Raw genomic sequence first — 24,110 nt, 5'->3', positions numbered from 1 at the left:
GAGACCTTGCTGTATATTATTTCACGTAAGAAAGTTCTAACACTAAAAGTAGTTTGAAAAACAGTTGGGCACAGAGACACAGTCTTTGTATACAGAGAAAATATAAAGACCCTGATATATGATAACGATCATTTTAAAAAGCACTGAATTGATTTTATCTAATGAAGAATTATGGTGTAGTACAGTTTTCCCAGGCTGTGTTTGTGTCAGAGACCAAGATTTTTTTTTTTTTAACTTTTTTTTTTTTTAACGTTTATTTATTTTTGAGACAGAGACAGAGCATGAATGGGGGAGGGGCAGAGAGAGAGGGAGACACAGAATCGGAAGCAGGCTCCAGGCTCTGAGCCATCAGCCCAGAGCCTGATGCGGGGCTCGAACTCACGAACCGTGAGATCGTGACCTGAGCTGAAGTCGGACGCTCAACCGACTGAGCCACCCAGGCGCCCCAGACCAAGATTTTTTTTTTTAAATACATCCTTATAATGAAATATTTTTCCTTTATTGTGAAAAGACCAAGATTTTGAACTCATGTTAACTCACTACTTGTTTCCAGGATAGTAAAATCTTTAAATTTTGTGTTGCCTAATACACTTTCTTCAAAATACTAAAAAGTCCAAGTTTCTGCCTACCTAAAAAGTTCAACTACAGAGAGTGAAGGGTACTCCTTTATGAAAAAATCTTTTCGGGGCGCCTGGGTGGCTCAGGTGATTGGGCATCCGACTTCAGCTCAGGTCATGATCTCACAGTCCGTGAGTTCGAGCCCCACGTCGGGCTCTGTGCTGACAGCTCACAGCCCGGAGCCTGCTTCGGATTCTGTGTCTTCCTCTCTCTCTCTGCCCCTCCCCTGCTCATGCTCTGTCTCTCTCTGTCTCAAAATAAATTAAAAAAAAATATATTTTCATCCTTGGACACCTGATATCGTCAGAAAATTCTTATTCGAAGCAGAATCTGTCTCCCCTTAACTGTTACCGCCAGGAGTACCTAGTTCTGCCCGCTGCAGCAGAGGATTCGCCTCTAAATCTGAGGGCACGGGACCTCCTGCCGTCTCGCACACAAAATCCTACTGCTGAGCCCTTCCCACTAGCCCAGTGCCCTTGGAGGGGACAGCAGCTTCCTGAACACGCGCAATAAAATCTGAAGTGGCCTGAAGTGATCATCTGAGCAACAGAGGACTTGTGGATCCATTTGGCTCAAGCTCCGTCTCGGCTCTCAGCTCTCAGCTCTGGAAACGAAGCGTTACAAATACTCCTCCGACAGAAAACAGAAAGTGAGCAGGAGGCCGACCACAGGTACAGCCCGGGAGAAAAAGCGTGTACCCGCGCACTGGAAAAAACAAACGGAGGCCAGACAAGGTCCCAAAATGTGGCTTCCATCAAGGTCACTACTGCTTAGCAAAACTAAAGCGTGAGGAGGAATCACTCCTATCTCACCCAGCTTTACTCGCCCAGGAGAGTGCCAGGCGCCAAGCAAGGGCTCCACAAACACGCCCCTCAGCTGGGAGCCCGGCTTACTCACCACGGGGTCCCCCTCCCCGGCAGCTGGTGTCCTGCAAGATCCCCGGCGGATGCCAGAAACCAGAGGGCGTGGAACCCTGTGCATCGGGTCTTTTCCTAAGCTTACACACCTACCACAAAGTTGAGCATACGCTGCGCACAGTACGAGATCACCAAGAACTAATACCCGAGTAGACACCCGTGACGACATTCTACAGAAGCCGTGTGCATGGGGTCGCCCTCTCTCTCACTGTGCCGCACCTGCCCTTCTGGTGACGACAGATGATACAGTCCCCGCGTGACCAGATGAAGGGAGGTGAGTGACCTTAGGCCTGTGAGGCGTTGGGACACGGCGTGGGGCCACCGTGACCTCCTGAGGACAGGCCGCAAAGAGGATCACGTGCTTCGGCCCACGGGCCCGAACAGATGGAAATGGAAAGTGCGGAGAAGGGTGGACCACTGCACTCGTCCTGAGCCAATTACTTCCAGAAAGGTTTGTCAGCGGGCCTACCCCCACCTCCTCTTGAGGTTTCCATACTGACAGCATCCTCTCCGGGAACCCCGCACTTCCAGCGCCTGTTACCTGCCGCCCGAAGCACAGTCCCCACCGTCGCAGGACACAGGGTCCTGAGGAGCCAAGGCAGAGATGACCTCTCTGCTGTTGAACTTTGCAACCCAGCCCCTAGCAAGGCGACAGGCAGTGCTTTAAAACGTTTTAAATAGGGGCGCCTGGGTGGCGCAGTCGGTTAAGCGTCCGACTTCGGCCAGGTCACGATCTTGCGGTCCGTGAGTTCGAGCCCCGCGTCGGGCTCTGGGCTGATGGCTCAGAGCCTGGAGCCTGTTTCCGATTCTGTGTCTCCCTCTCTCTCTGCCCCTGCCCCGTTCATGCTCTGTCTCTCTCTGTCCCAAAAATAAATAAACGTTGAAAAAAAAATAAAATGTTTTAAATAAACTAACCCATGTGTAGGGCTTTATATTTATCAAGGTGGAACAATACAACGCACCGTCTGGTCAAACGTAGGTTCAAATCTCAACTGTGCTGACTAGGCGGGGAAACCTTCCAAATCCCTTCACCTCACTGAGCTGCATTTCCCCGCCTGCAAAAATCCCCACCGATCCTCCACGTTTTCTTAGGAATAAAATTCCTAACGGTAACACAGAAAACAAGGTGTTCAGGCAATGAGAGGTATCATTAACAGAGTGACAGAGCAACAGTCCTCAAACATTCCGATCTGGGGATCTTTTCACGTTCTTAAATATTAATGAGGACTCCGAAGACCTTAAGTTTATATAGATTACATCATTATTCGCCCTACTCAAACCGAGCACTGTTTAAAATAGCTCTTCAATCAAATGCAAACATCTAGCGTATGTTAATGCAAATACATATTTTTATGAAAAGTACATTCTCAAAAAAAAAAAACAGTGAAGAGTTTTCACTTTTAGAAATCTTTTTAACGTCTGACAAAACAAGCGGATCCTCCTATCTGCTTCCGCATTCTCTCTGTTGCAATCAATATGTTGCGTTTCATTTTCCTGCAAATCATTTTACAGGTTGAGTTTGCCGTTTTGAGTGAAATACACCAGTCTTGATTCATGCAAAGGCGTCAGCAATTTTACTCCTAATCGTTTTTGTACCACTAGGGCAAATGTTAACCAAGTGGAGAAACCAAATAGTGCCGCTATGAAAACATTTACCTTGCAGACCCCTGAAAGCGCCTCCGGCAACTCCAGGGGTCCACGAACCACACTTTGAGAACCACCGTGGTAGAAAAAGACTGGTGTAAAGTGAAGTTATTTGCAGGCAGGTTTGAGGAAGGCCTTTTTTAGGAAGCTGACGCCCCGAGACCTAAGGGAGGAGTCAGAGGAGGCGGATTCTCAGAATATCTGGGAGGAACATGAAGAATTGAACGCTACCGCAAGGAAAGAGGGAAATGAGCCCTAGACAAAGGCCAGATCAATTAGGATCCTGCAGGAATGTAGATTTGACTTTAAGAGAAATCCTTTGAGGAGTTTTAATCGGGGTGTGGCCCTATGATGTCCGTTTAAAGAGCCCCTCCACGGACAGGTGATGGACCTAGGCTGGGGCCCGACTACCTGGGACTCAAGTCCACCTGGAGACAAGGGGGCTGAGGAGCCAAGGGCACTGGCGATAGAAGAGGTGGGGCTCACTGCAAACACATTTTTGAGGAAGAAGCCACAAGACTTCATTATGAACCGTCTTCAGGAATAAGAGAAGGAGTATTACTCTTCAGTTCGGGGCTTGAAAAGCCAAGTGAACGGTGATGCCATTCAGGGAGATGGGGAAGATTGGGGGGATTAGGTTCCCAGCCCTCCGTCGAGGCACATTTTACATTCTCCATCCTAAGCCTTCGTTAGAGCACCTGAGAGGCACTGCACCTTCTGTTATTTTTGGCAGAGGGCACATTAACAAAAGTACAAACGCTGGACGAAATGAGGCCAAAGCCAAGGCAGTGAGGTCTTTCCGAACTCCTTCCAGAAGCCAAGAGCCACTAATCAAGATTCTGAGCAGTTACTGCCCAACTTCAAATCTGCAAACCTGCACGGTTCCCCCGCCGGCGTCCCACTAAGCTCCCTAAGCGCTGCGCGAGGCGTGCGGGTTCGTGCTCAAATTCATACGCGCCCCTGTCCCAACGTCTCCTTCATTTGCCCGTCTGTTAACTTGATCGATTATGAGACCAGTTAAGAGCATCTGGTCTGTACGTCCCGTCAGTAAGTTTACACCGCGGGCTGGTCTCGACCTCTCTCCCTAAATGCGATGAAGGGCTCAGTTAAACACTATGGATCTGCACTTTCCAGAACTGACCTTGCTCCGTTCTGAAAACCAGTGCGTGTGCGCGCCGCCTGGCACCAGCCCTTGAGTGAGTCCCAGTTTACTCCTCCTCCGGGGAAGGGTAAGCCCGGGCCACCGGGCTCGGGGACCAGCCAGCGACAGGTACGAGCCCCGGGAGCGCGTTCCAAGTCCGCACGGCCGGATCCAGCGCCCACGCAGCCCCCTCTACGACCGCCCCGGCTCTGGTCCCCACCCCACCCCCGGCTCCCCCAGTCCCCCGGGCCCCGCTGGTGCCCTCCCGGTCCCCCGGCCTTCCAGGCCCCGGGGCCGGTCTACCCGGCCGTCCCCCAGGTCCTACCCTCCCCACCCCCACCCCACCCCACCCCCCCGGGGCCGCGCGCCCGAGGGCCTCCCCAGGGCCTCCCCGCCGGGGCCGCGCAGCGAGCGAGCACTCGACGCTCCGGGGCGGCCAGGCCGGCCGGGGCGCCGCTCCCTCAGGCCCGCGGGTAGGGCGGGCCCTGCCGCCCGCCCACGCTACGCGCGGCCTCGGAGATGGCGGCGGGGCCCGGCGTCCCCGCGACCCGCCCGGGGAGGGCGCCTCCCTCAGGAAGGCCGCCCGCCGCCCCGGAACGCCGGGCCGGCCTGGGCGGCGGGCGGGCCGGGGAGGCCGGATCCCCGCGGGCGGAGGACGGCGGGGGAGGAGGGCGGCCGGGGGAGGAGAAGGAGGAGGGGGAGGGAGGAGGGCGGCGGCGGCGGCGGCGCGCACCTCGCCCCCGGCCCCCGCCGCCGCCGCCCGCCCGGCCCAGGAAAGTAGGCCCAGCCCGGCGGAGGGGCCCGCCGCGCCGCGCCGGTATCATTCCGCCCGCGCCCTGCGGCCCGCACTCGGGCGGCGGCGGCGGCGGCGGGCGCGGCGGCGGCGGCGGCGGCGGCGGGCCCCGGCCCCGCTCGCCGCCCCCGGCCCCGCCGCCCCCGGCCCGGGCCGCTCCCGGCGCCCTCCGCGCCGCATCCGGGGACTATATTCGCGCGGAGCGGCACAGCGCGGCCGGCCCGGACGAGGCCGCTTACCGGTGTCGCCGCGCGCCTTGCTCTCCTTGGGCTTCGGGGGGCGGCCCCGCGGCATCGTCGGCGGCGGCGGCGGCGGACCACCCCTCGGCCGCACACACACTCACACACATACACTCGGCGGAGCGCGCACGCGCGGGGACCGGCCGCGGGGACGCGGCGCGCGCCCGGCCGAGCGACGGAGGCGGGCGGAGCGGCCCGGGAGGGCGGGCGGCCGCCGAGCCCTGTCTGGGCGCCCGCGGGCCTCACGGGGGGAAGGCGCCCGAGGGAGCGAACGGGAGAGCTAGCACCGAGCCGACTTCGGCGGGTTCCATGGCCCGGCGGGCCGCGTTAGGGGCGTTGGGCGCGGGTGCGCGGTGGGGGCGGGGAGAGGCGCCGTGCGCATGCGCGTTCCGCCGTTCGGGCCTGGCGCGGCCGGGCGGCCCGCGGGGCCGTGGTCGCCTGGCGGCCGCCGCCTCCGACGGCCGGCCTGGGGGGAGCGGGAGGGCCGCGGTCACTCTCGGTCGCCATCGGTCACCCTCGGCCCTGGTCGGAGGGGAGCGGCGTGTGGACGTCCTCCGTCACCCTGGGTCCCAATGGCCGGCCTGGGGGGAACGGAAGGGCCGCGGTCACTCCCCGTGCCAGTGGCCTGGGGGGGGGGGGGGGGGGGGGGTGTGGGCGACCGTGGTCCTCCTCGGTCCTGGTCTGAGGGGAGCGGGCTGTGGTCACCCTCGGTCACCCGCCGTCCCCACGTCTGGCCTGAGGGGGCGGGCATTGCAGTGTGTCAGGACGAAGCCCGCAGCTGGGACAGCCATGGGGAAAATCGGAAAGGTGGCCTTTGAACTGGCACAGGTGTTGAGAAAGCGCTTTCCCGGTGGAAGCAACACACAAGAAGGAAAAAGACCAGGGTCCTTGACGTGCCAGGTGCCCCGGACGTGTCCGTGTACGTTTACGTGTGTCACTTAAGGCAGGGAACACCCGGCACGTCGTCCTGCGGGGTCTCGCGGGAAGGCCTCTGACACCCGCCCGCGGCACGCGCTTCACGGCCGAACTTAGAACCCAGGCGGCTGGACCGGCGAAGACCGCCCCAGACGTCACTGATGTTCCTGTCGTCGGGCGTAACGCACTGAAATGTACACTTTCAAAGGTGCTGGTCTTTTATTTCTGTTGTTGCTCATACCAGCTTCCACAGAATTCCGACACTAAGGGGACAACAAAGAGTGAGGTGACATGATGGCACAAGGAGCCAAAGAAAACTAAGCAGAGGATCCTATTTGAAAAGAAACAAGCTCAGACAAGTTATCTAACCAACGTCAGCTAGCCAGTGAGTGGCAAATGGTACTGAATAACGTCTGATCCGCTGTTTTTAACGTTTTAGTGTTTTTCACAATCCTGCAAATACCATTTTACAGATGATACTGAGGTTCAGAAGGGTTAAGTAATTTGATCAAGAGAACCTAGCCTGTCAGCAAGTCCAAGGTGCAAACCAAATCTCACTGGCTCGTCCCATGTACACAGTTGCATCAAAGCAGAAATACACCTAAGGTTAGACAAAATAGGACAGTATTAACGTGTGTATCAGGGCTAGCATAGGTACAAGGCTGGGAAGATAGACTGGAAGCAGATCATAAGAATTTGTGAGTCAATTTGGATGATGACGATGTGTATAAATGTATACCTATTTTGTACCAAAGAAGATGTGAAGCACAGGAAAATACAAATGAGGAAATTGGGATGAAGGAAGAAAGTAGGAAACCAAAGGGAGTAAGTGCCTAAACTAATAAAGTCCAATGTACTTATAAAAGGAGACTAGGAGTTGCACTCCAGGTGTCTTAGCCCAAGAAATAGGCATGATTAGTTACAAGATCCTTACTTACCCATAAAAAGACACCTGTATCCCTATCACCGTATCCCTATGTAGTTTCCTACGATTGTTTCTTTCCTTACCATCCGTATGCATACACAACATCTGTAAACCAAGGCGATTTGACTTCTTGTGATTTGGATGTCTTTTATTTCTTTTTCTTGCCTAATCGCTCTGGCTAGGACTTTCAGCACAATGTTGAGTACGACTGCTGAGAGCGGACACCCTTGTCCTATTCCTGATCTTAGAGGGAAAGCTTTGAACATTTCACCCTTGAGTATGAGGGTAGCTGTGGGTCTGTCATATATGACCTTTATTGTGCTAAGGTACATTCTTTCCATACCCAGTTTGTTGAGAGCTTTTATTAGGAAAGGATGTTGAATTTTGGCAAGTTCTTTTTCTGTGTCTATTGACATGAACATGAGTCTTTTATCCTATTAAAGTGATGTATCACATTAATTTGCATTGCTTTCCAAGGATAAATTACATTTTATCATGGTGTATTACTCTTTTAATGTGCCGAATTAAGTTTGCTAGTATTTCATTGAAAATTTTTGCATTTATATTCATCAGGGATATTGGCCTATAGTTTTGTTTTGTTTCGTTTTGCTTTCCTGTAGTATCCTTACCTGGCTTTGGTATCAGGGTACCCTGGCCTCATAAAATAAGTTTGAGAGTATTCCCTCTCCGGTTTTTTGGAAGAGGTTGAGAAAGATTGGTGTTATTCTTTAATGTTTGGTAGAATTCACTGGTGAAACCATCTGTTACTGGGCTTTTCTTTGGTGGGAGATTTTTTGAGAGGGCAAGCAGGAGAGAGGCAGAGGGAGAGAGAGAGAATCCCAAGCAGATTCCACACCCAGCATGGAGCCAGACGCAGGGTTCAATCCCATAACCATGAGATCATGACCTGAGCCAAAATCAAGAGTCAGACACTCAACTGACTGAGCCACCCAGGCGCCCCACCTCTGGTGGGAGACTTTTTTTTTTTTTAGATTTAATCTCCTTACTCATTGGTCTGTTCAAATTTTCTATTTCTTCATGAGTCAGTCTGGGTAGGTTGTATGTAGGTTAGTTTCCTAGCCTCACATTCCTAGATGTCTCAGAGGGTTCCATGGAAGGCTGCTCTTTTATTCCATCTCCTTTTTAAATTGATACCTATAGAGACACAAAAGGGGGGACATAAAACCTATGCTCCCCAGAACCACCACACAAGGCACAGCTGGAGAATAGGACCAACAGCCTGGAAGACTCCTAGGTGCTCCTCCCTGAGGCTGCCCTCTTCCTACAGGTATCTGCTCCCCTGACACTGATGACCATCCCCTTGCCTTGATGATCGTACCGTCTTTTTAGATGGCTTTAAATTAATCTATCGGTCAGTTGGTCCAGCTTTTCAACTTTCAAAGTTTTTCCAAGTTCTTCTGTGGCTTGTATCTTTGTTCATATTGGGTTTGTGAGATTAATCAGTGCTGATACATACAGCTGGAGTTCATTTATTTTCACTGATGGACAGCATTTCATTGTAAGACTATGCCACAGTTTATTCATTCAATCCATTGTTGACAGACTCTTGGGTTATGTCAAGTTGTTTTTCTGTTGTTTTGTGAACACACTGCTATGACTATTTTTGCACTTGCCTTCTGGTGTTGAGTGTTTTGTTTTGTTTTGTTTTTTAACACCGGATGAAAAATATTTATTTTTTGCTTTCAATTTGTTCCATGTCAACTAAGTTTACTTCCCTCTACTCTCTTGCCTTTTCTGGACTGACATTTTTTTTTTTTCTCATTCTGCTTTTTCCCTTTTGCTAGTTTGAAAATTATATTCTCTATTCTGTTAAGGGTAACTTTAGAAACTTCAAGATGATACTTATGAAAGCAGAATGTCAATCAACACCTAATTCATATACTATTGTCTTTTGGTGTTTCAATTCTACTCTAAAATGCAGAAGATATTATTGTTTTATTTGTCTCATTTGTGGAAATTACTTACATATATTCCAACTTTTTTGTCCTCTCCATTCCTCCTTACACCTCCAGACTTCATCTCCTATCTCTGTCGGTATCATAGACACACTGCACAATTTCACTTAGTGAACACGGCCTAGCAACAAGCACTCTTACATTTTTTGTCTACCTGACAATGTCTTTATTTTGTCTTCATTCTTTGAAGATACTCTTTCTGGTTAAGTAATTCTAGGTTGAACAATTCTTTCAATCCACTGAAAATATTCCACTTTTAGCTTAGCTTCGGTTGTAGTTGATGGAGAGTCAGTTATCGGTCTTCTTTCTTTTGCACGTCATTCCCCTCCCCCTCCCCACCACTGGAAACTTTTATGACCTTCTCTCAGCCATCGATGCCTTGCGTGTTCGTTAAGGTGTGCCTAAGTGTGAATTCTTTTCATTTATACATTCAGGGAATTCTCAGGGATTATTTCTACAAAGATGGCCCTGGCTCCATTCTCTCTCTTTCTCTTGGAGTTCCAGCCAGACTTATGATAGGCCTTCTCATTTTATTCTCCATTTTTCTTAACTTTCCCTTCGTATTTTCTCTTTTTCTCTGTCCTCCACCTTGGATGATTTTTTAATATTTCCTTTGCAATTGACCAATTTTATCTTCTGCTATGTCAGTTAAACCTATCCATTGAGCTTGATAATTCAATTATCTTTTATCTTTTCTAATTTGGTTATTTTTCTAAGCTACTTGGTAAGCTTTTCCAACTTTTTAATGACAAAATTATCAAACAAGCAAAACGGCTCGAAAATAGCATAATGAACTCCCATATACTGAACACTTAGATTCGACAGTCTTAATATTTTTGCCATAACTTGCTTTATCTATTTATTTTTCTATTGTCTTTCGTTTTTCTGGTGTGTGGTTTTTGTTTCCTGTTATTTTGTTTTTGCCAAGCTATTTGAAATAACCTGCAGATCACTTTACCCCTAACTGTGCCAGCATGACTCTCTTAAGAATTCATGCATTTCTGGGGTGCCTGGGTGGCTCAGTCAGTTAAGTGTCCGACTTCGGCTCAGGTCATGATCTCACGGATTGTGAGTTCGAGCCCCGTGTCAGTTTCTGTGCTGACAGCTCGGAGCCTGGAGCCTGTTTCCGACTCTGTGTCTCCTTCTCTCTCTGCCCCTCCCCCACTTGTGCTCTGTCTCTATCAAAAATAAATAAATGTAAAAAAAAATTTAAAAAAAAAAGAATTCATGCATTTCCTTACAGAGCAACAATATCATTACTATACGTAGGAAAAGTACCAATACTCTCCTAATATATTTACTATCCAGTCCAGATTCAAAGACTCCTAATTATTTCTAAGGTTTCTTATTTTCCCAGTCAGGATCCAAAAAGGGCTCATGTCTGAAATTCTTATTGTGCCTCATTTTATTTTTAATAGCTTTACTGAAATATAATTGACATACAATGAGCTGCACATATTAAAGAGTAAAGTGTGATAAAACCTGACACATGTATACAAATGTGAAGTCATCAGTACAATCAAGATGTGAACATATCCTACCACCCCAACACTTCCTTGTTTCCCCATGCGCTCATCCCCTCCCTGATCCCCAGTTCCCAGGCAACTACCGTTCTTTTTGTCACTGTATTGGGATCACATTTTCTATACTTTTATATAAATGGAATCATACGATATGTATTCTTTTTGCCTAACTTCTTTCACTCACAATAATTATTTTAAGGTTTACCCGTGTATTGTAGGAATCAATAGTTCATTCCTTTTTATTGCTAAGTAGTATTTATTTCCTTTTTTTTATTGATATAATTTGCATATAACATATTCATTTCAGGTGTATAATGTAATTATATGTAATTGTATACACTGCAAAATGATTCTGGTAAGTCTAGTTAACATCCATCACCACACAGAGTTACAAGTTTTTTCCTTGTAGTGAGAACTTTTAAGATCTACTCTCTTAGCAAATTTCAAATATACATTGTTACCTATTAACTACAGTCACCAGGCTGTACATTGTATTTTCCGTTCTTACTCATTTTATAAAAATATGGAATGCTGCACAAACTTGAGTGTCCTGCTTGCACAGGGGCCATGCCGATTTTCTCTGTATCATGCCATTTTTTTTTTATTCCAATTTTACTATACATGCTGCCAAAGAGGGCACTGAATAGTATCTCATTTTATGGATATACCACAGTTTCTCAATCCAGTTTCCACTGATGGGCGCTTGGGTTGTTTTCAGGTTTTGACAATTATAAACAGGAGCCAGACGAGGTGATAAAACGGGGCACCTTGTGCGGGACACTCAAGGAGGTGCTCCCTCTCAGATTTGTGCACATGTTCCACACACCTCACCTGGTACAGGCCCTGACTGTACACAAAACTGTTGTGAACATTTGCACTGAGTCTGGCCACAGGCCTATGTTTTCATTTTTCTTGGGTAAATACCTAGGAGCAGGATGGCAGAGTCATATGATAGCTGTTTCTTCAACTTTTTTCAAGCCTCTAAACTGCTTCCCAAAGCAGTTATATCACCTGACGTCTCTACCAGCGACGCACGACTTTTCAGTTGCCCCACTCGCTCACCAACACTTGGTGTGGTCAGCCTTCTGGATTTCAGTCTTTCTAGTAGATGTGCAGTGGCATCTCACTGTGGTTTTTGTTTGCCTTTCTCTAATAACTAATGGTACTGAGTATTCTTTTCAATCTGCTCATTTGCTATCCATGTATGGACCTTGATGTGGTGTCTGTTCAAGTTTTCGCCCATTTTTAATTGGGTTGTTTGTCACACCACTGAGATGAAGAGTTATTTGCGTATTCCGGATACAATCTCTCTGTCAGGTATATGTTTTGTAGTATTTTCTCCTAGCACGTGGCTTGCCTTTTCATTTCCGTTACAGTGTCTTTTGAATTGCATAAGTTTTTGCTTTTCTTGAAGTTCACATTATCAATTGTTCCATGCCTGTCGTGTCGTTTCAAGGAAACTTTGCCAAACCCTAAGTCCCGAGGATTTTCTGTGTTTTCTTTCGGAAGTTTTAGCTCTTATATTTAGGTCTTTCTTCGTTATGAGTTGATGCCTATATGTGGTATGAGATAAGAGTTCAGTTTCATTGTTTTTCAACAAGTGATCCTCTTGTTCCAGCATTATTTGATTAAAAGATGATTATTCCTCCATTGAAATGCCTTGTCAACATTGTTTAAAATTAATTAATCATATACGTACGGGTCTCTTGTGGACCCTGTTTTATTACTTTTTGTGTTTAGCTTATCTCCAATGCCACACACATTTCCTGAATTTTAAAATCAGCTTGTCAATTTAAAAAAAAAATTTTTTTTTTTAAGCCAACTAAGATTTTGAGTAGAATTGCTTTGAATCTGGGGCGCCTTGATGGTTCAGTGGGTTAAGTGTCCAACTCTTGATTTCAGCTCAGGTCATGATCTCACAGTTTGTGGGATCAAGCCCCACATTGGGATCTGTACTGACTGCAAGGAGCCTGCTTGAGATTCTCTCTCTCCCTCTCTCTCTGCCCCTCCCTTTCTCATGCTCTCTCTCTCTCTCTCTCTCTCTCTCTCTCTCTCTCTCTCAAAATAAATAAATAAACCTTAAAATATTGCTTTGAATCCATAAATTGATTTGAGAGAAATTCACACCTTAACAATATTGAGTTACCACAATGTCTCTTTCCACTTACTCAGGTGTCTAATTTCTCTCAGCTATGTTTTCTAGTTTTTGGTGATCAGCTCTTGTCCATCTTTTGTCAAATATATCCTTCCTATTTCATATATTTTTATTTAAGTTTCTTTATTTGAGAAAGAGAACACAAGTGGGGGGGGGCAGAGAGAGAGAGAGAGAGAGAGAGAGAGAGAGAGAGAGAGAGAATCCCAAGCAGTCTCCGTGCTGCCAGCACAGAGCCCAACATGGGGCTTGAACTCACAAAACCAGTAGACCATGACCTGAGCTGGAGCCAAGAGTTGGACACTTAACCGGCTGAGCCCCCCAGGCGCCCCAGTATTTCACATCTTTGATGTTATGTTAAACATATTGTTTATGTAGTTTCAAACTGATTGCTTAATTTATTTTTTGATATTGGTTGTTTATCCTGAAACCTTGTTAAACTTAAAATAGCTTTTTCTATAGATTCCAAAAGATTTTTTTTTAAATAAGTGATTATGATTTCTGAAAATAAACTGTTTTACTTCTTTTCCAATATGGAACCTTTTTTTTTCCTTTTTCTGGCTTTATTGCACTGGCCAGAACTTTTTTTAAGTTTTTTTAAAAATCCTTTTAATGTTTATTTCTGAGAGAGAGACACACACAGCACGAGCAGGAGAGAGCAGAGAGAGAGAGAGAGAGAGAGAGAGACACAGAATCCAAAGCAGGCTTTAAGCTGTCAGCACAGAGCCTAATGCGGGGCTCAAACTTACAGACAGCAAGATCGTGACCTGAGCTCGAACTCACAGACTGCAAGATCATGACCTGAGCTGACGTCAGACGCTTAACTGACTGAACCACCCAGGTGCCCTGAGCACTGGCCAGAACTTCTGATAATAGCTATAGTACTAACGGGTAGATGGCGTAATAGCAACTATCTTTTTCCTCCCTGATATGGGAGGGGAGAGGATTTGGTCTGTCACTACTAATTAGGATATTAGCTAGAGGTTTTCTGTAGTTGTTATCATATTAAGGACATTCCCCTCTTTTCCTAGGTGGCGAGAGCTTCCGTCATGAATGAATGTTGTTGCATTCACTAACATTTTGTTATGAACTTTGGCGTCTGTGTTCATGAGGGATATCCTCAGTCTGTAGTTCTTTTGTTTTGTTTTTATTCCTATTATGTGTTTTTCTAGTCTTTGCAACAAGGTAATACTAGTCTCCTAACAGGAATTGTGAAGTATTCCTTTCTCTTGAATTTTATGGGAGAGGTTAGCGTGAGCACACTTTTCAAGTCTTATAATGTCTGGACTTTTCAATTTTGCTGCTGTTGTCTTTTTCTTAGCTCCCAAGGATTAAGTACCAGCAGACGGGATCCTAAGCTAAGGCTAATGAGGAAGAAAACAAAAACATTGGGCATCCATCATTTGCAGCCAGGCATGTTTATATGTTTAATCTCTTTTAGTTGCCCTAGGTGTAGAAGTGTGCACGATGACTCCCACGTTACAAGTCTGTCAAAAGATGTCAAATAAGTTGCCTAAGATAACACAGCACAGGAATTCAGGTGGGGAGGCAGGTGTCGAAGTCTCCAGAACCTGCAAACTAAAGTGTAGACCTAGGAGTCTGAGAAACTAAGATCTGGGAGTGTGAATTTAACATCACTCCAGAGTTGTTTACACTCACAGCTTGCCCATTGAACTAGACTCTGAAATCCACCTGACGCTGCGGCTGCCTGGAGTAGTTTCAAGAATAAATTGACTTAGTGTGACACGTAAGAAAATGGAAATAACATGATAAGTGAACCAACAACAATAATGATATACAATGAGCAGACGAATAAGATGATTGCTGAGTCCAAGGAGAACTCCTAGTGATACCAATCGGCCCCATCCTGTGACTCTCTCAGAAGCACTCAGTCGCCCAAGAGAATGGGCACAGTCCACATGCGAGGGGTGGTGTAAAGACTAGCAAAGAACTGATGGGGGGCGAGGGGTGGGGGGAACCTAAGGCCTAACCGCACGATTGCAAAAAGCACCATCAGCCAATAGGAAATAAGGCATGATGTTCAGACATTCAAATAAGAAAGCAAGTGATGTGTGAATGCCTGGAATGATAAGGAAAGATGAGGCTTTATGAGGACGCAGAACAGGGTCCGCAGCGGTGATGGGAGTACAGAGGTGGGAAAGGCAAGTGCTATCCGGGAGGGGACGATGCCCGAGGGCAGAACAACTGTGAGTGACCACAGGTTCCTGGGAGTAAGCGATTGCTTTGTTCTGTCTAGCGCCTACCTACCCGTCTTCTGCCTTCTATAGGGCCCACTGGGCACTCACGACGCACCAGGCACGACACCTCCCTCTTTCACCACACAGTTCCTCCACACCCGTGTCGACCAAAGTAACGGGTAAAGAAAATGGGGAACACGAGGGGTTCATCTACCAGAAAGTTAAAGTGGTGTTGGAAGGAGAAGGCAGATTTTAAGTTCTTTATGCCAAAGACTACTCATCACAGAGATAACAGCGTTCGCTCTCTTAAACTGTATACACTAACGGATTCAGTCATGGAAATGCCCAAGAAAGAACAGGCAAAACATCAAACTTCTGAATAAAATTTCCAGATTGTCCTGGTAATACGGACAATGACGCACTTAAATTCAATTTGGGGGCGTTCGGAAATTTCACAGTCTTTGCAAGTTAATGCTTATTCACCCCCTTTCTCCAAAACGCTGTCTGTGTCTGTGCTGTCACCTGACCCTTATGACACCACGTGAGATGGACAAGGGGTCATGAGGACACCGAGGCCCAAAGGGGTGAAGTACCTCTCTTGCTCAAGGTTCACGGAAGGAAATAGCAGAGCTGTTCTCCAGACACCTTCCCATCTGCACCCACACCCGCTCTGTCTCTGATGTCCGTGTTTATGCCCCACACCCCACACCGGCACCTTCCAGCCCCTTGGTGTCTTAGACTGTATTTTACTCTTTACGCACCTGCACCGGGGGCTGAGGCAGAAATCCCCATCTCGGCTGCGGCTCCCACTTTCTAGAAGGCAGCAGGTGCACACCACGCTCACTCCTCGCACAGGGCACGTTACTGTGGCCCCGCAGTTCAGGAATGTTCTTTCTCACGGCATTGCTTAGTGCCTCGCGGTGCAGGGAGCTCAGCTGCAGCGGCTGCAGACTCTCCCACAGAGGCTTCCTGGGGAAACGTGATAACCCATCTCGGAAGGACAACCGCATCCAGCCCTCGGACACAGCTGCCCAGACTCCGTCCACAGTCCGCAGCCGCCCTTCCCGGTGAGCGGAACACAGCGCCCTTTGACGTTGCTCGGTGGCCCTTGAGGAATCTTTCAAATTTCCGTTCCAGAAGAAGTCCCAGAGCAGCGTCCACGAGGAACTTAGGTGACATGGACTATTGTTCCCGAAGTAGAACCCGCGTGAGTGCTTCCATTTATACGACTCAGCACCGGCCCCATGGAACCCCACAGGAATGCCACAACTGTTCGGGCCCGCTAGCCTATGGCCTCGGCTGATAGCTTCGATTCATCCTTCCAGAAAATTCGAGGCTGTCTGCGTTCTGGGCTGGAGCAAGCGCCTGACGACTTTTCTCCCAAGTAGATAAAACACGGAAGGGCTCTTAATTATGCCTCATGTTTGGGGGCAGGAAACCCTCATCCATTCAGTTGCTCCCTAAAAATAAGAGGTTTTATGTAAACAGGACCTTTCTGCCAGCCAGTTAACCTCGGATAACCCCAGCCTCACCTGCCCAGGTGGGAGGCCGTAGATGCACCATGAACCAGATCTTTTTACACACTCAGCTCACAAGAACGTTCTACGGTCGACGTTTTGCGGCCGTTACTCGGTGGAACTTACAGACTTCCAGCACATTTCCTACCGTGGCCTCCCCGCAGCTGCTGACAGTAACCTTCTTATTCCAGATGTCAGGCTGTGCGACCCGAGGAAAATCACCTTCCCTTTCTCGGTCTCAAATGGCAAAATTAGAACTAAGAGCTGAGCTCGTTGCTCTCTGAGGTGCCCATGCAGGTTTGGTGCGCTCTATGCTATCACCCCTGTACGCTTCAACCAGAAAACATCAAACACAATTTTTTTAGGAAGAGTCTGTTGAACACATACATTTCCAGGGCTCCCTGCCTGCCTGCGGATCGCAGGTGTGAGAGTCACGCTTGCCTGTAACAAAAACACCAATGTGCTAACAGTTCACTGGCAAACTCAGACCCCAGCTTCATTTGTGTGGCTCTGTGGTGCCAGCGCCCCTCTCTGGGGAGGTCAAGAGCACAGGGGCAGCCACGTTGAAAGAGAGGACAGCATCCTAGCCCATTCGTCTTCAAACCTAAACACAGCCGGCCCACTGCCCAGGAAGGTCTCCCTGGGGCCAAGTCTGGGGACAGACAGAGGGCAGGGGCTGTGCTCTGACACCCCACCACCACGGCCCCTTCCTGTCCCTCTCCCGGTGTCCTTGAGGACCCCGGGGCTCACCCACTGCTCACACTTGTGGAGCCTGCCTCCCCCTTGCCTCCACTGCAAGACCACATGCGCTCTTCCGTCTAAACGCATTCTTAGCTCCCTCGTCCTCCAGATGTCCTGGGAACCCCCAGGGCGGGCCCCCACACACCTGCTCTCTTCATGCGCTGCCCATGCTTCCCCTGACTCCTGGTCCCCGTGTGGGACCCTCGCTCATCTCTTGCCCCGTTTCGCCATGCTGTGGCCTGCCCTTGGTTGCCCCCCACCCGTCCATCCGTGGTCTCAGCCAGCAACCCCCTGCGACACACTCTCGGCTTCTCAAGCCGCTCAGGCCGTGCGCCGTGGAGACCCTCCAGCACCTGCCAGGTCTCCCTGCACCCACGGCCCAGCGTCACCTGGAAGCCATCCTGCCGAACCGGGACGGCCTTGCTCCCGCCGAGCTTGACTCCGAGTTGAGGATCTAGGTTCCCAGGACACGGTTTGCCGGCTTTCCCGCGCTGCTCCCCGCCTGCTCCACGGGGGCGCCTCGGGCTTTCCTTGCAGCCAGTCCCCAGAATCTGCTGACCGTGGCTCCGTGGCTCCTGCCCCTGCATCGTCCCCGTGGGGTTAACCTCTGAGTCATCCTGTCCTGCCAGCAAGGTTATCTTTCTAGAGTGTAAACCTGACCTTTCCACTCCTAAACCTAAATATTCGGAGGGTCCGCCAATTCCCGCGGTGTGGGTTTTAAACTCTGTTTTGAAATACATTAAAATAAAATAGGGGGCTCCTGGGTGGCTCAGCCAGTTAAGCATCTGAGTCTTGATTCCGGCTCAGGTTGTGATCTCACAGTTCATGGGATTGAACCTGAGCTCTGGGCTGACAGTGCAAAGTCTGCTTGGGATTCTCTCTCTCCCTTTCTCTCTCTGCCCCTGCCCTGCTCCTGATTTTTCTCTCTCTAAATAAATAACTTAAAAAAATATTTCAAATACCTTGTGTAATGCTGAACTGCACAGAGGTGTATAAACACTAACACCTGCCCACTCCTCACCCCACTTGCCCCGACATCAAAGGTGGACGTGTCCTCACAGCTACTACGTTGCACAACTCCAGGGCACGCGCACAGGGGCTGTGCCACTACCTGCCCCCAGGCTCCCCTCCACCAAGTCACCCCCAGAGACGGAGCCGGGGGGCGTGTGTCGGCCCGCACGCTCCTCTCCATGGGGCCGCTCCGCCTGCACTGCTGAGCTGCATGGAGTATCGCTTTGCCTCCCCTTTGCAAGCGGCATCATGCCGCGTATACTTGGGCATCTGCTTCCTCTCTCCATGTTGTGATGGCAGACGTATTGTCTTCACTTTCCCTGCTGCAAACAGTTCCATTGTACGACAACACCGCAATTTTCTTATCCCTTCTGTCGATGAAAGTTAGGCTAATTTTAGTTTTTTCTTTGCTACTACAGATAATATTGCCCCAAACATCGTTAAAGCACATCTCCCTATGGATACAAATACCCTGGGCCGTAGGCATGGACTTGCTGGGGTTCAGCGTGATTTTCCAACGTGATCACAAGAATTTATATTCTTATCAGCAGTGTCCGAAAATGTCTGGTGTGCTGTGTCCTCATCACCATCTAGTATTTACCAGACTTCTCAGCTTTTGCGGACCAGTGAGGTTGTGAGTTTTCTTCATTTCTAGTGAGGCCGAACCTCTCACTTGTTTTTCTCTTTGGTGATTTGCCTGGGTTTTTTTTGTTTGTTTGTTTGTTTTGTTTTGTTGCTTTGGTTTGGCTTTTGCCTATTTTAAAAATTCAGTTGTATGCATTTTCATTGATCTATTGTAATTCTTTGTATATTCTGAATACTAATAGTTTATATGACAAATATGGCTATTTTATCAGATAGATACTATCTTATCAAAGAAAATCAAGTTTCAATTTGATCATAATTTCACATATCAGCCTTTTTCTCATCCCAAGGAGATTTCAAGTTTTTCCATCAGGACATTCATGATCCTTTCTAACTCACCTCAAGAACCCTGCCCGGCTTCCTAGGCCCATGTGTCCACCCGCCACCCATGTCCCCCACATTCGTGACGCTCACGGCCTCCCAGGCTTCCTTCCATCAGATCCAGCTTTCTCCCTGCCCCTTCCCCCACCATGGGGCATCCTGGCCATCCCTTTGGTAATAGCTCGTGTTGGTTACCTGAGCGTCTGTTTTCCCTACCAGATTTGGGGATTTTAACCCCTTTGCTCAGGTAGGGGGATTTGTAGGAGGTGGCAAGGCTGTTCAGACTCAGGATCAACATGGGTGGGGGGCGGTGGTCTGAGTGCAGATGCACCCCCATCAGGGCGGGAAACCCAAGAGCAAAACCAGGTCTCGCGAGAGTGCTGGAGAGTCCAGAAGCACACTGCAGACCGTTCATCATCACCTCCAGGGCCAGGGTGCGGGAGGGAGCGCGAGGGGAATCTCAGGGAGCCACAGGGAAAGAAACCTGGGCGGGGGGGCAGGGGAGGGGGAGGCACAGGGCGGCAAGTGGACAAGGGGTGCCCAGGTGCAGTTAAGAGCTCACAGGCGGGACTGCACTCCCTTCACCTTAAGTGTATGTGGTGGGGGGAGGGGGATCCGCCCCAGAGCAGCCTCACCCCTTCACCCAGCACACTGTGCAATCACCATGGCTGATGCCGGTCAGCGCCCTTTTCTGCATGCCCTGGCCCGGGTGGGCAATGCTTATCCAGAAGAGCAGGGCTGGGGTCCTCCCACACCCACCTTCTCGTCATAAGATCCAGGGATGATGGTTTACACGCAGAAAGGGGAAAAGGGAAAGACAGGAACGGAATTGAGAAAATGAATTAGAAATTGGGTAGAGGGAGGGAGGAGAGAGGGGGTGGAGGGATGGGGAGGCAGGAAGGGGAGAGGGGGTGAGGAGAAGGATAGGGGGAAGGGAAGGGGGGGGACTGAGGAGGGTGAGATGAGGGAGCGCCACCTGGTGGCCAGCCATGCCACCGTCACTTTCTCAGGACTGCAGCCATTTATTACAGGGGCCTGAGCTCCAGTGCTGGAACCGTGTTTGGCACATACTGGCTGCTTAAAATAACAACAGGTACCAACAACTTGGAAGGTGTTTTTAATAAATAGATTCTTTCTACAGCTTTAGATTTACAGAAAAGTTGAGCAGCTGGTACAGAGCTCAGGTACACCCTCCCATCATCACAGGTCTCTCCTGCTAACAGCATCTTGCATTAGTTGGTACGTCTGTTACAGTGAAGGAACCAATATCGATACATTGCACACCTTACATTAAGGCTCACTCTTGGTCTTGGACACTCATTCTGCGGGTTTGGACGAACGCATGTCATGTACCCACCATTACGGGGTAGAGAACGGTGTCAACGCCCTCAAATTTCTCTGTGCCTCACCCATGCGCCGCTCCGCCTTCCCCACCCTGGATCGCCTGGCGGCCACACATCGTCATTTACTGTCTCCATAGTTCTGCCTCTTCCAGGAGTCACAGCACGTGGCCTTTCCTGACCGGCTTCTTTCACTTAGTGATACGCATCTCAGCTTCCTCCATGGATTGCCGTGGCTTGAGAGCTCACTTCTTGTTAGTGCTGAACGACATCCCATTGTCTGCAGGGCCCACGGTTTATTTATCCATCACCTGCGAAGGACACTGATCACTTACAGGTTTTGGCGGTTATGAATAAACCTGCTCTGAACACCTGAGTGTGGGATTTGTCGTGGACATTATCTTCAAAACCTTTGGGTAAACACGAAAGAGCACGACTGCTGGGTCGTATGTATGGGAGGTGTGTTCCGCCAAACCGTCGTGGGCAGTGGCCGCCCGCAGTGGGCGCTGAGCGCGCGCTCCTGGGCTCCGCACCCGCCAGCACGTGGGGTCTCGAGAGCTCCAGACTCGGGCCTTTCTACCGGGCGCGTGGTGGTGTCTCCCTCTTTTCAATTTGCATTTCCCTGACGACACATGACATACGGCAGCTTTCCATGAGCTTACTTCCCATCTGTACGTCTTCTCTGATGACCTATTTGTTCAGGTCTTTGCCCAGTTTTTAATTTGGATTGTTTGCCTGTGGTTGAATTTTAACTTTGTCTATTTTGGGTACCAGTTCTTTATCAAATACGTTTTGCAATATACTTTAATATAAATGAAAGAAACGCACAGATGCTTCACTCAAACATATTTGTTGGGCTGTCACTTAAAATCATCTCCTCTGCCGTCTGTGGTATATGTACAACATTTGGGGAAGTATTACCTAAATCTTCCGATTAAGGGGAAACGGCAATAACAGATACATTTCTGCGTGCCTATAATTAAAGCAAAATAACCAGAATAGTGTCCATGGAGGCTCACTTCCCACAGGTTGCAGCCCTGATCAGACATCTGTTTCAAAACCAGGGGGCTATTCTGACCCATGGTCAGGACACATGGGCCTGAGGCGTAACATACACAACGTCTGTTCCATACGACGCGGCTTGGGGATGCACCGACATGCAGATTTAAATTTGTTTCACAATGTTTGATACCTGTTTTAGTCTCTTCAGACTCCTATAATAAAGTAGCACAGTCCGAGTGGCTTATACACCACAGAAACTGATTGCTCACCATTCTGGAGGCTGGAAGTCCAAGATCAAGGAGCCGGCATGATCGGGTTCTGATGAGAGCTCTCCTCTGAGGCGCAGACGCGGTCTTCTCGCTGTGTCCCCTCGTGGTGGAAGGGGCCAGGGAGCTCTCTGGGGTCTCTTTTCTAAAGCACCGATGCCATTCATGAGGGTTCCACCTTCATGACCTAATCACCCCCAAAGGCCCCAGCCCCTAACACCATCACCCTGGGGGCTGGGTTTCCACACATAAATTGGGGAGGGCGGGGTGGCACAAACATTCACTCCATGACAATACCTTCACACAACAGCTGCTCTCACAGAGGTAGGTCTTCGTAGTAGAATCGTTTTAGACATGATGCCTATACCGAAGGTGAGTTGGTTTTTTTTTTTCTTTTTGGAAAAAAAATGTTTTAATGTTTATTTATTTTGAGAAAGAGGGAGGGAGATCAAACAGGGGAGGGCAGAGAGACAGAACCCCAAGCAGGCTCTGTGCCCGATGTGGGGCTCAAACCCACGAACCTGGAGATCATGACCTGAGCTGAAATCAAGAGTCAGACGCTCAATCAATCGACCAAGCCACCCAGGCGCCCCTACCAAAGAAAGGTGAGTTTTAGCTTGAAATGATGTACAGCAAACGCCATATAACTTTCTGTTGCATTCCAGATCTCTCCAAGAGATATTCTGAAAAAGGACACCACAGAAAGAGAATGGAGAGAAAGCAGGAGGCAAGTTCTGACGGCGAACCATCATGCACGATGTGTTAGGTCTCTTAACTTCTCGGAGGCTCAGTTTCTTAACCTAAAGTAAGCGATGGCTAATGTTCTCTCTAAATCTGACACTTTTATGATTCAATGATTTTTGGAGCTCACCTTTAAATTTTTTTTTTCAACGTCTTTTATTTATTTTTGGGACAGAGAGAGACAGAGCATGAACGGGGGAGGGGCAGAGAGAGAGGGAGACACAGACTCGGAAACAGGCTCCAGGCTCCGAGCCATCAGCCCAGAGCCCGACGCGGGGCTCGAACTCCCGGACCGCGAGATCGTGACCTGGCTGAAGTCGGACGCTCAACCGACTGCGCCGCCCAGGCGCCCCATGGAGCTCACCTTTAAGACACAGGAAATTGCTACATAAAAAACTGCAGAAGCGGCAGGGCTTGTGTGACATTTAGCCACAAGAGGAAGGAAACGCAGCTTGCATCTTACCCCAGCTGAGACCTGAAACCAACAGCACAGTTGTAGCAGAAAATCCCAGGCCCATCTGAGCTCGTCGCGGCGAGTGCGTGATGAACACCGCGTGCGTGGAGCCACACGTGTAGCAACAGAAGTACAGATAAAACCTCCAGAGACAATTTCAGTCTAAAATGAGACGACTGCCATCATTCCTGGACGATGAACACCAACGGCCCAAGCCTGACCTGACAGCCCAAGGCTGGTCTCAGGAGCCGGACCCACCAGCCCTGGGCACCGGGGGAGCCGATGGGCTGAAGAATCCCCCTGACCTCGTGTCTTGTCTGTGGAACAAGGCGGGTGTTCGTGCCTCCCTCCGAGGTCGTCACGAATTGTAAACGGCGTGTGCAGAGTACCTGCAGCAGCGCAGCGGCCTTCAGTAGAGGCCAGCCTCTGCCGCGCAGCCACGCCCGCTTTCTAGCACCGGGCCCTGTGGCACCACGCTGGCCGCGCCGCTGACTTCCTGGGCCTTTCCCCCCTCCTCCAGAGGCGCGTGCTCTCAGCTCTCCGGATGCCCGCACCCAGTCGGTGACTGACGATTTCCCCGGAGCAAAAGGAGAAAGTCAGAAAATTAGGTGAGGCACGGGGTATTTCATAGTGGTTGAAATTTCAATTAGGACCCGAAACGGATAGTGACAGAACTGCTCTCGATCCATGAAACACGAAGGAACTCCTTCTCACTCCCTCACTTTCTATATGATGAGAATGCTGGCAGCAGAGGGGCCTTCACCTGCTTCGACCCAAAGCAGGGCTGTGACAAAGGCTTATGTGCAGGTGCTGTATTTGGGAGGGACTCCAGGGAACAGAACGAGGGAAGGAAGGCCAGTGCAACGTATGCTCTAGTTGCGGCCACCACGGACCCTCTGGGGGCCTCCTGAGGAGCATTATGGGATGTATCCCAGGCCCACCTGCCCGGCTGACGGAAAGAGAGGTCAGGGGGCCGTGGCCACCCTTATACTTCGGGGTGGCTCTTGACCAAGTAGAGCTTGGCATAAACT

General features: G+C 49.6%; 1 protein-coding gene, 1 long non-coding RNA gene and 1 other non-coding gene across 5 annotated transcripts in view; 1 reads left to right on the top strand and 2 right to left on the bottom strand.

Annotated features, from left to right (window-relative positions):
- ZNF236 (zinc finger protein 236) overlaps positions 1-5,678 on the bottom strand; it is a 107,729-nt gene extending 102,051 nt beyond the window's left edge. Inside the window, exon 1 of one of the 3 annotated variants that reach the window (XM_047826612.1) lies at positions 5,353-5,678. In XM_047826612.1, the coding sequence (XP_047682568.1) occupies positions 5,353-5,407 (55 nt within the window). In that variant the 5' untranslated portion in view covers positions 5,408-5,678. Of the gene's footprint in view, positions 1-4,320; positions 4,548-5,352 lie in introns of those variants that run through there. The other 2 variants (XM_047826609.1, XM_047826613.1) reach the window with 2 other exon arrangements.
- Positions 4,364-22,851, top strand: LOC125148616 (uncharacterized). The gene is made up of 3 exons (XR_007145664.1): positions 4,364-4,449; positions 22,550-22,689; positions 22,801-22,851. It is a non-coding gene; the product is annotated as an uncharacterized LOC125148616 (long non-coding RNA).
- LOC125149714 (U6 spliceosomal RNA) lies at positions 11,209-11,311 on the bottom strand. Its single transcript, XR_007146022.1, has one exon. It is a non-coding gene; the product is annotated as a U6 spliceosomal RNA (small nuclear RNA).
- Positions 22,852-24,110: the final 1,259 nt, after the last annotated feature.

This window comes from Prionailurus viverrinus, chromosome D3, assembly GCF_022837055.1.
Source record: "Prionailurus viverrinus isolate Anna chromosome D3, UM_Priviv_1.0, whole genome shotgun sequence".
In the NCBI taxonomy this organism is placed as follows: domain Eukaryota; kingdom Metazoa; phylum Chordata; class Mammalia; order Carnivora; family Felidae; genus Prionailurus; species Prionailurus viverrinus.
This window is presented reverse-complemented; position numbering and strand designations above follow the sequence as displayed.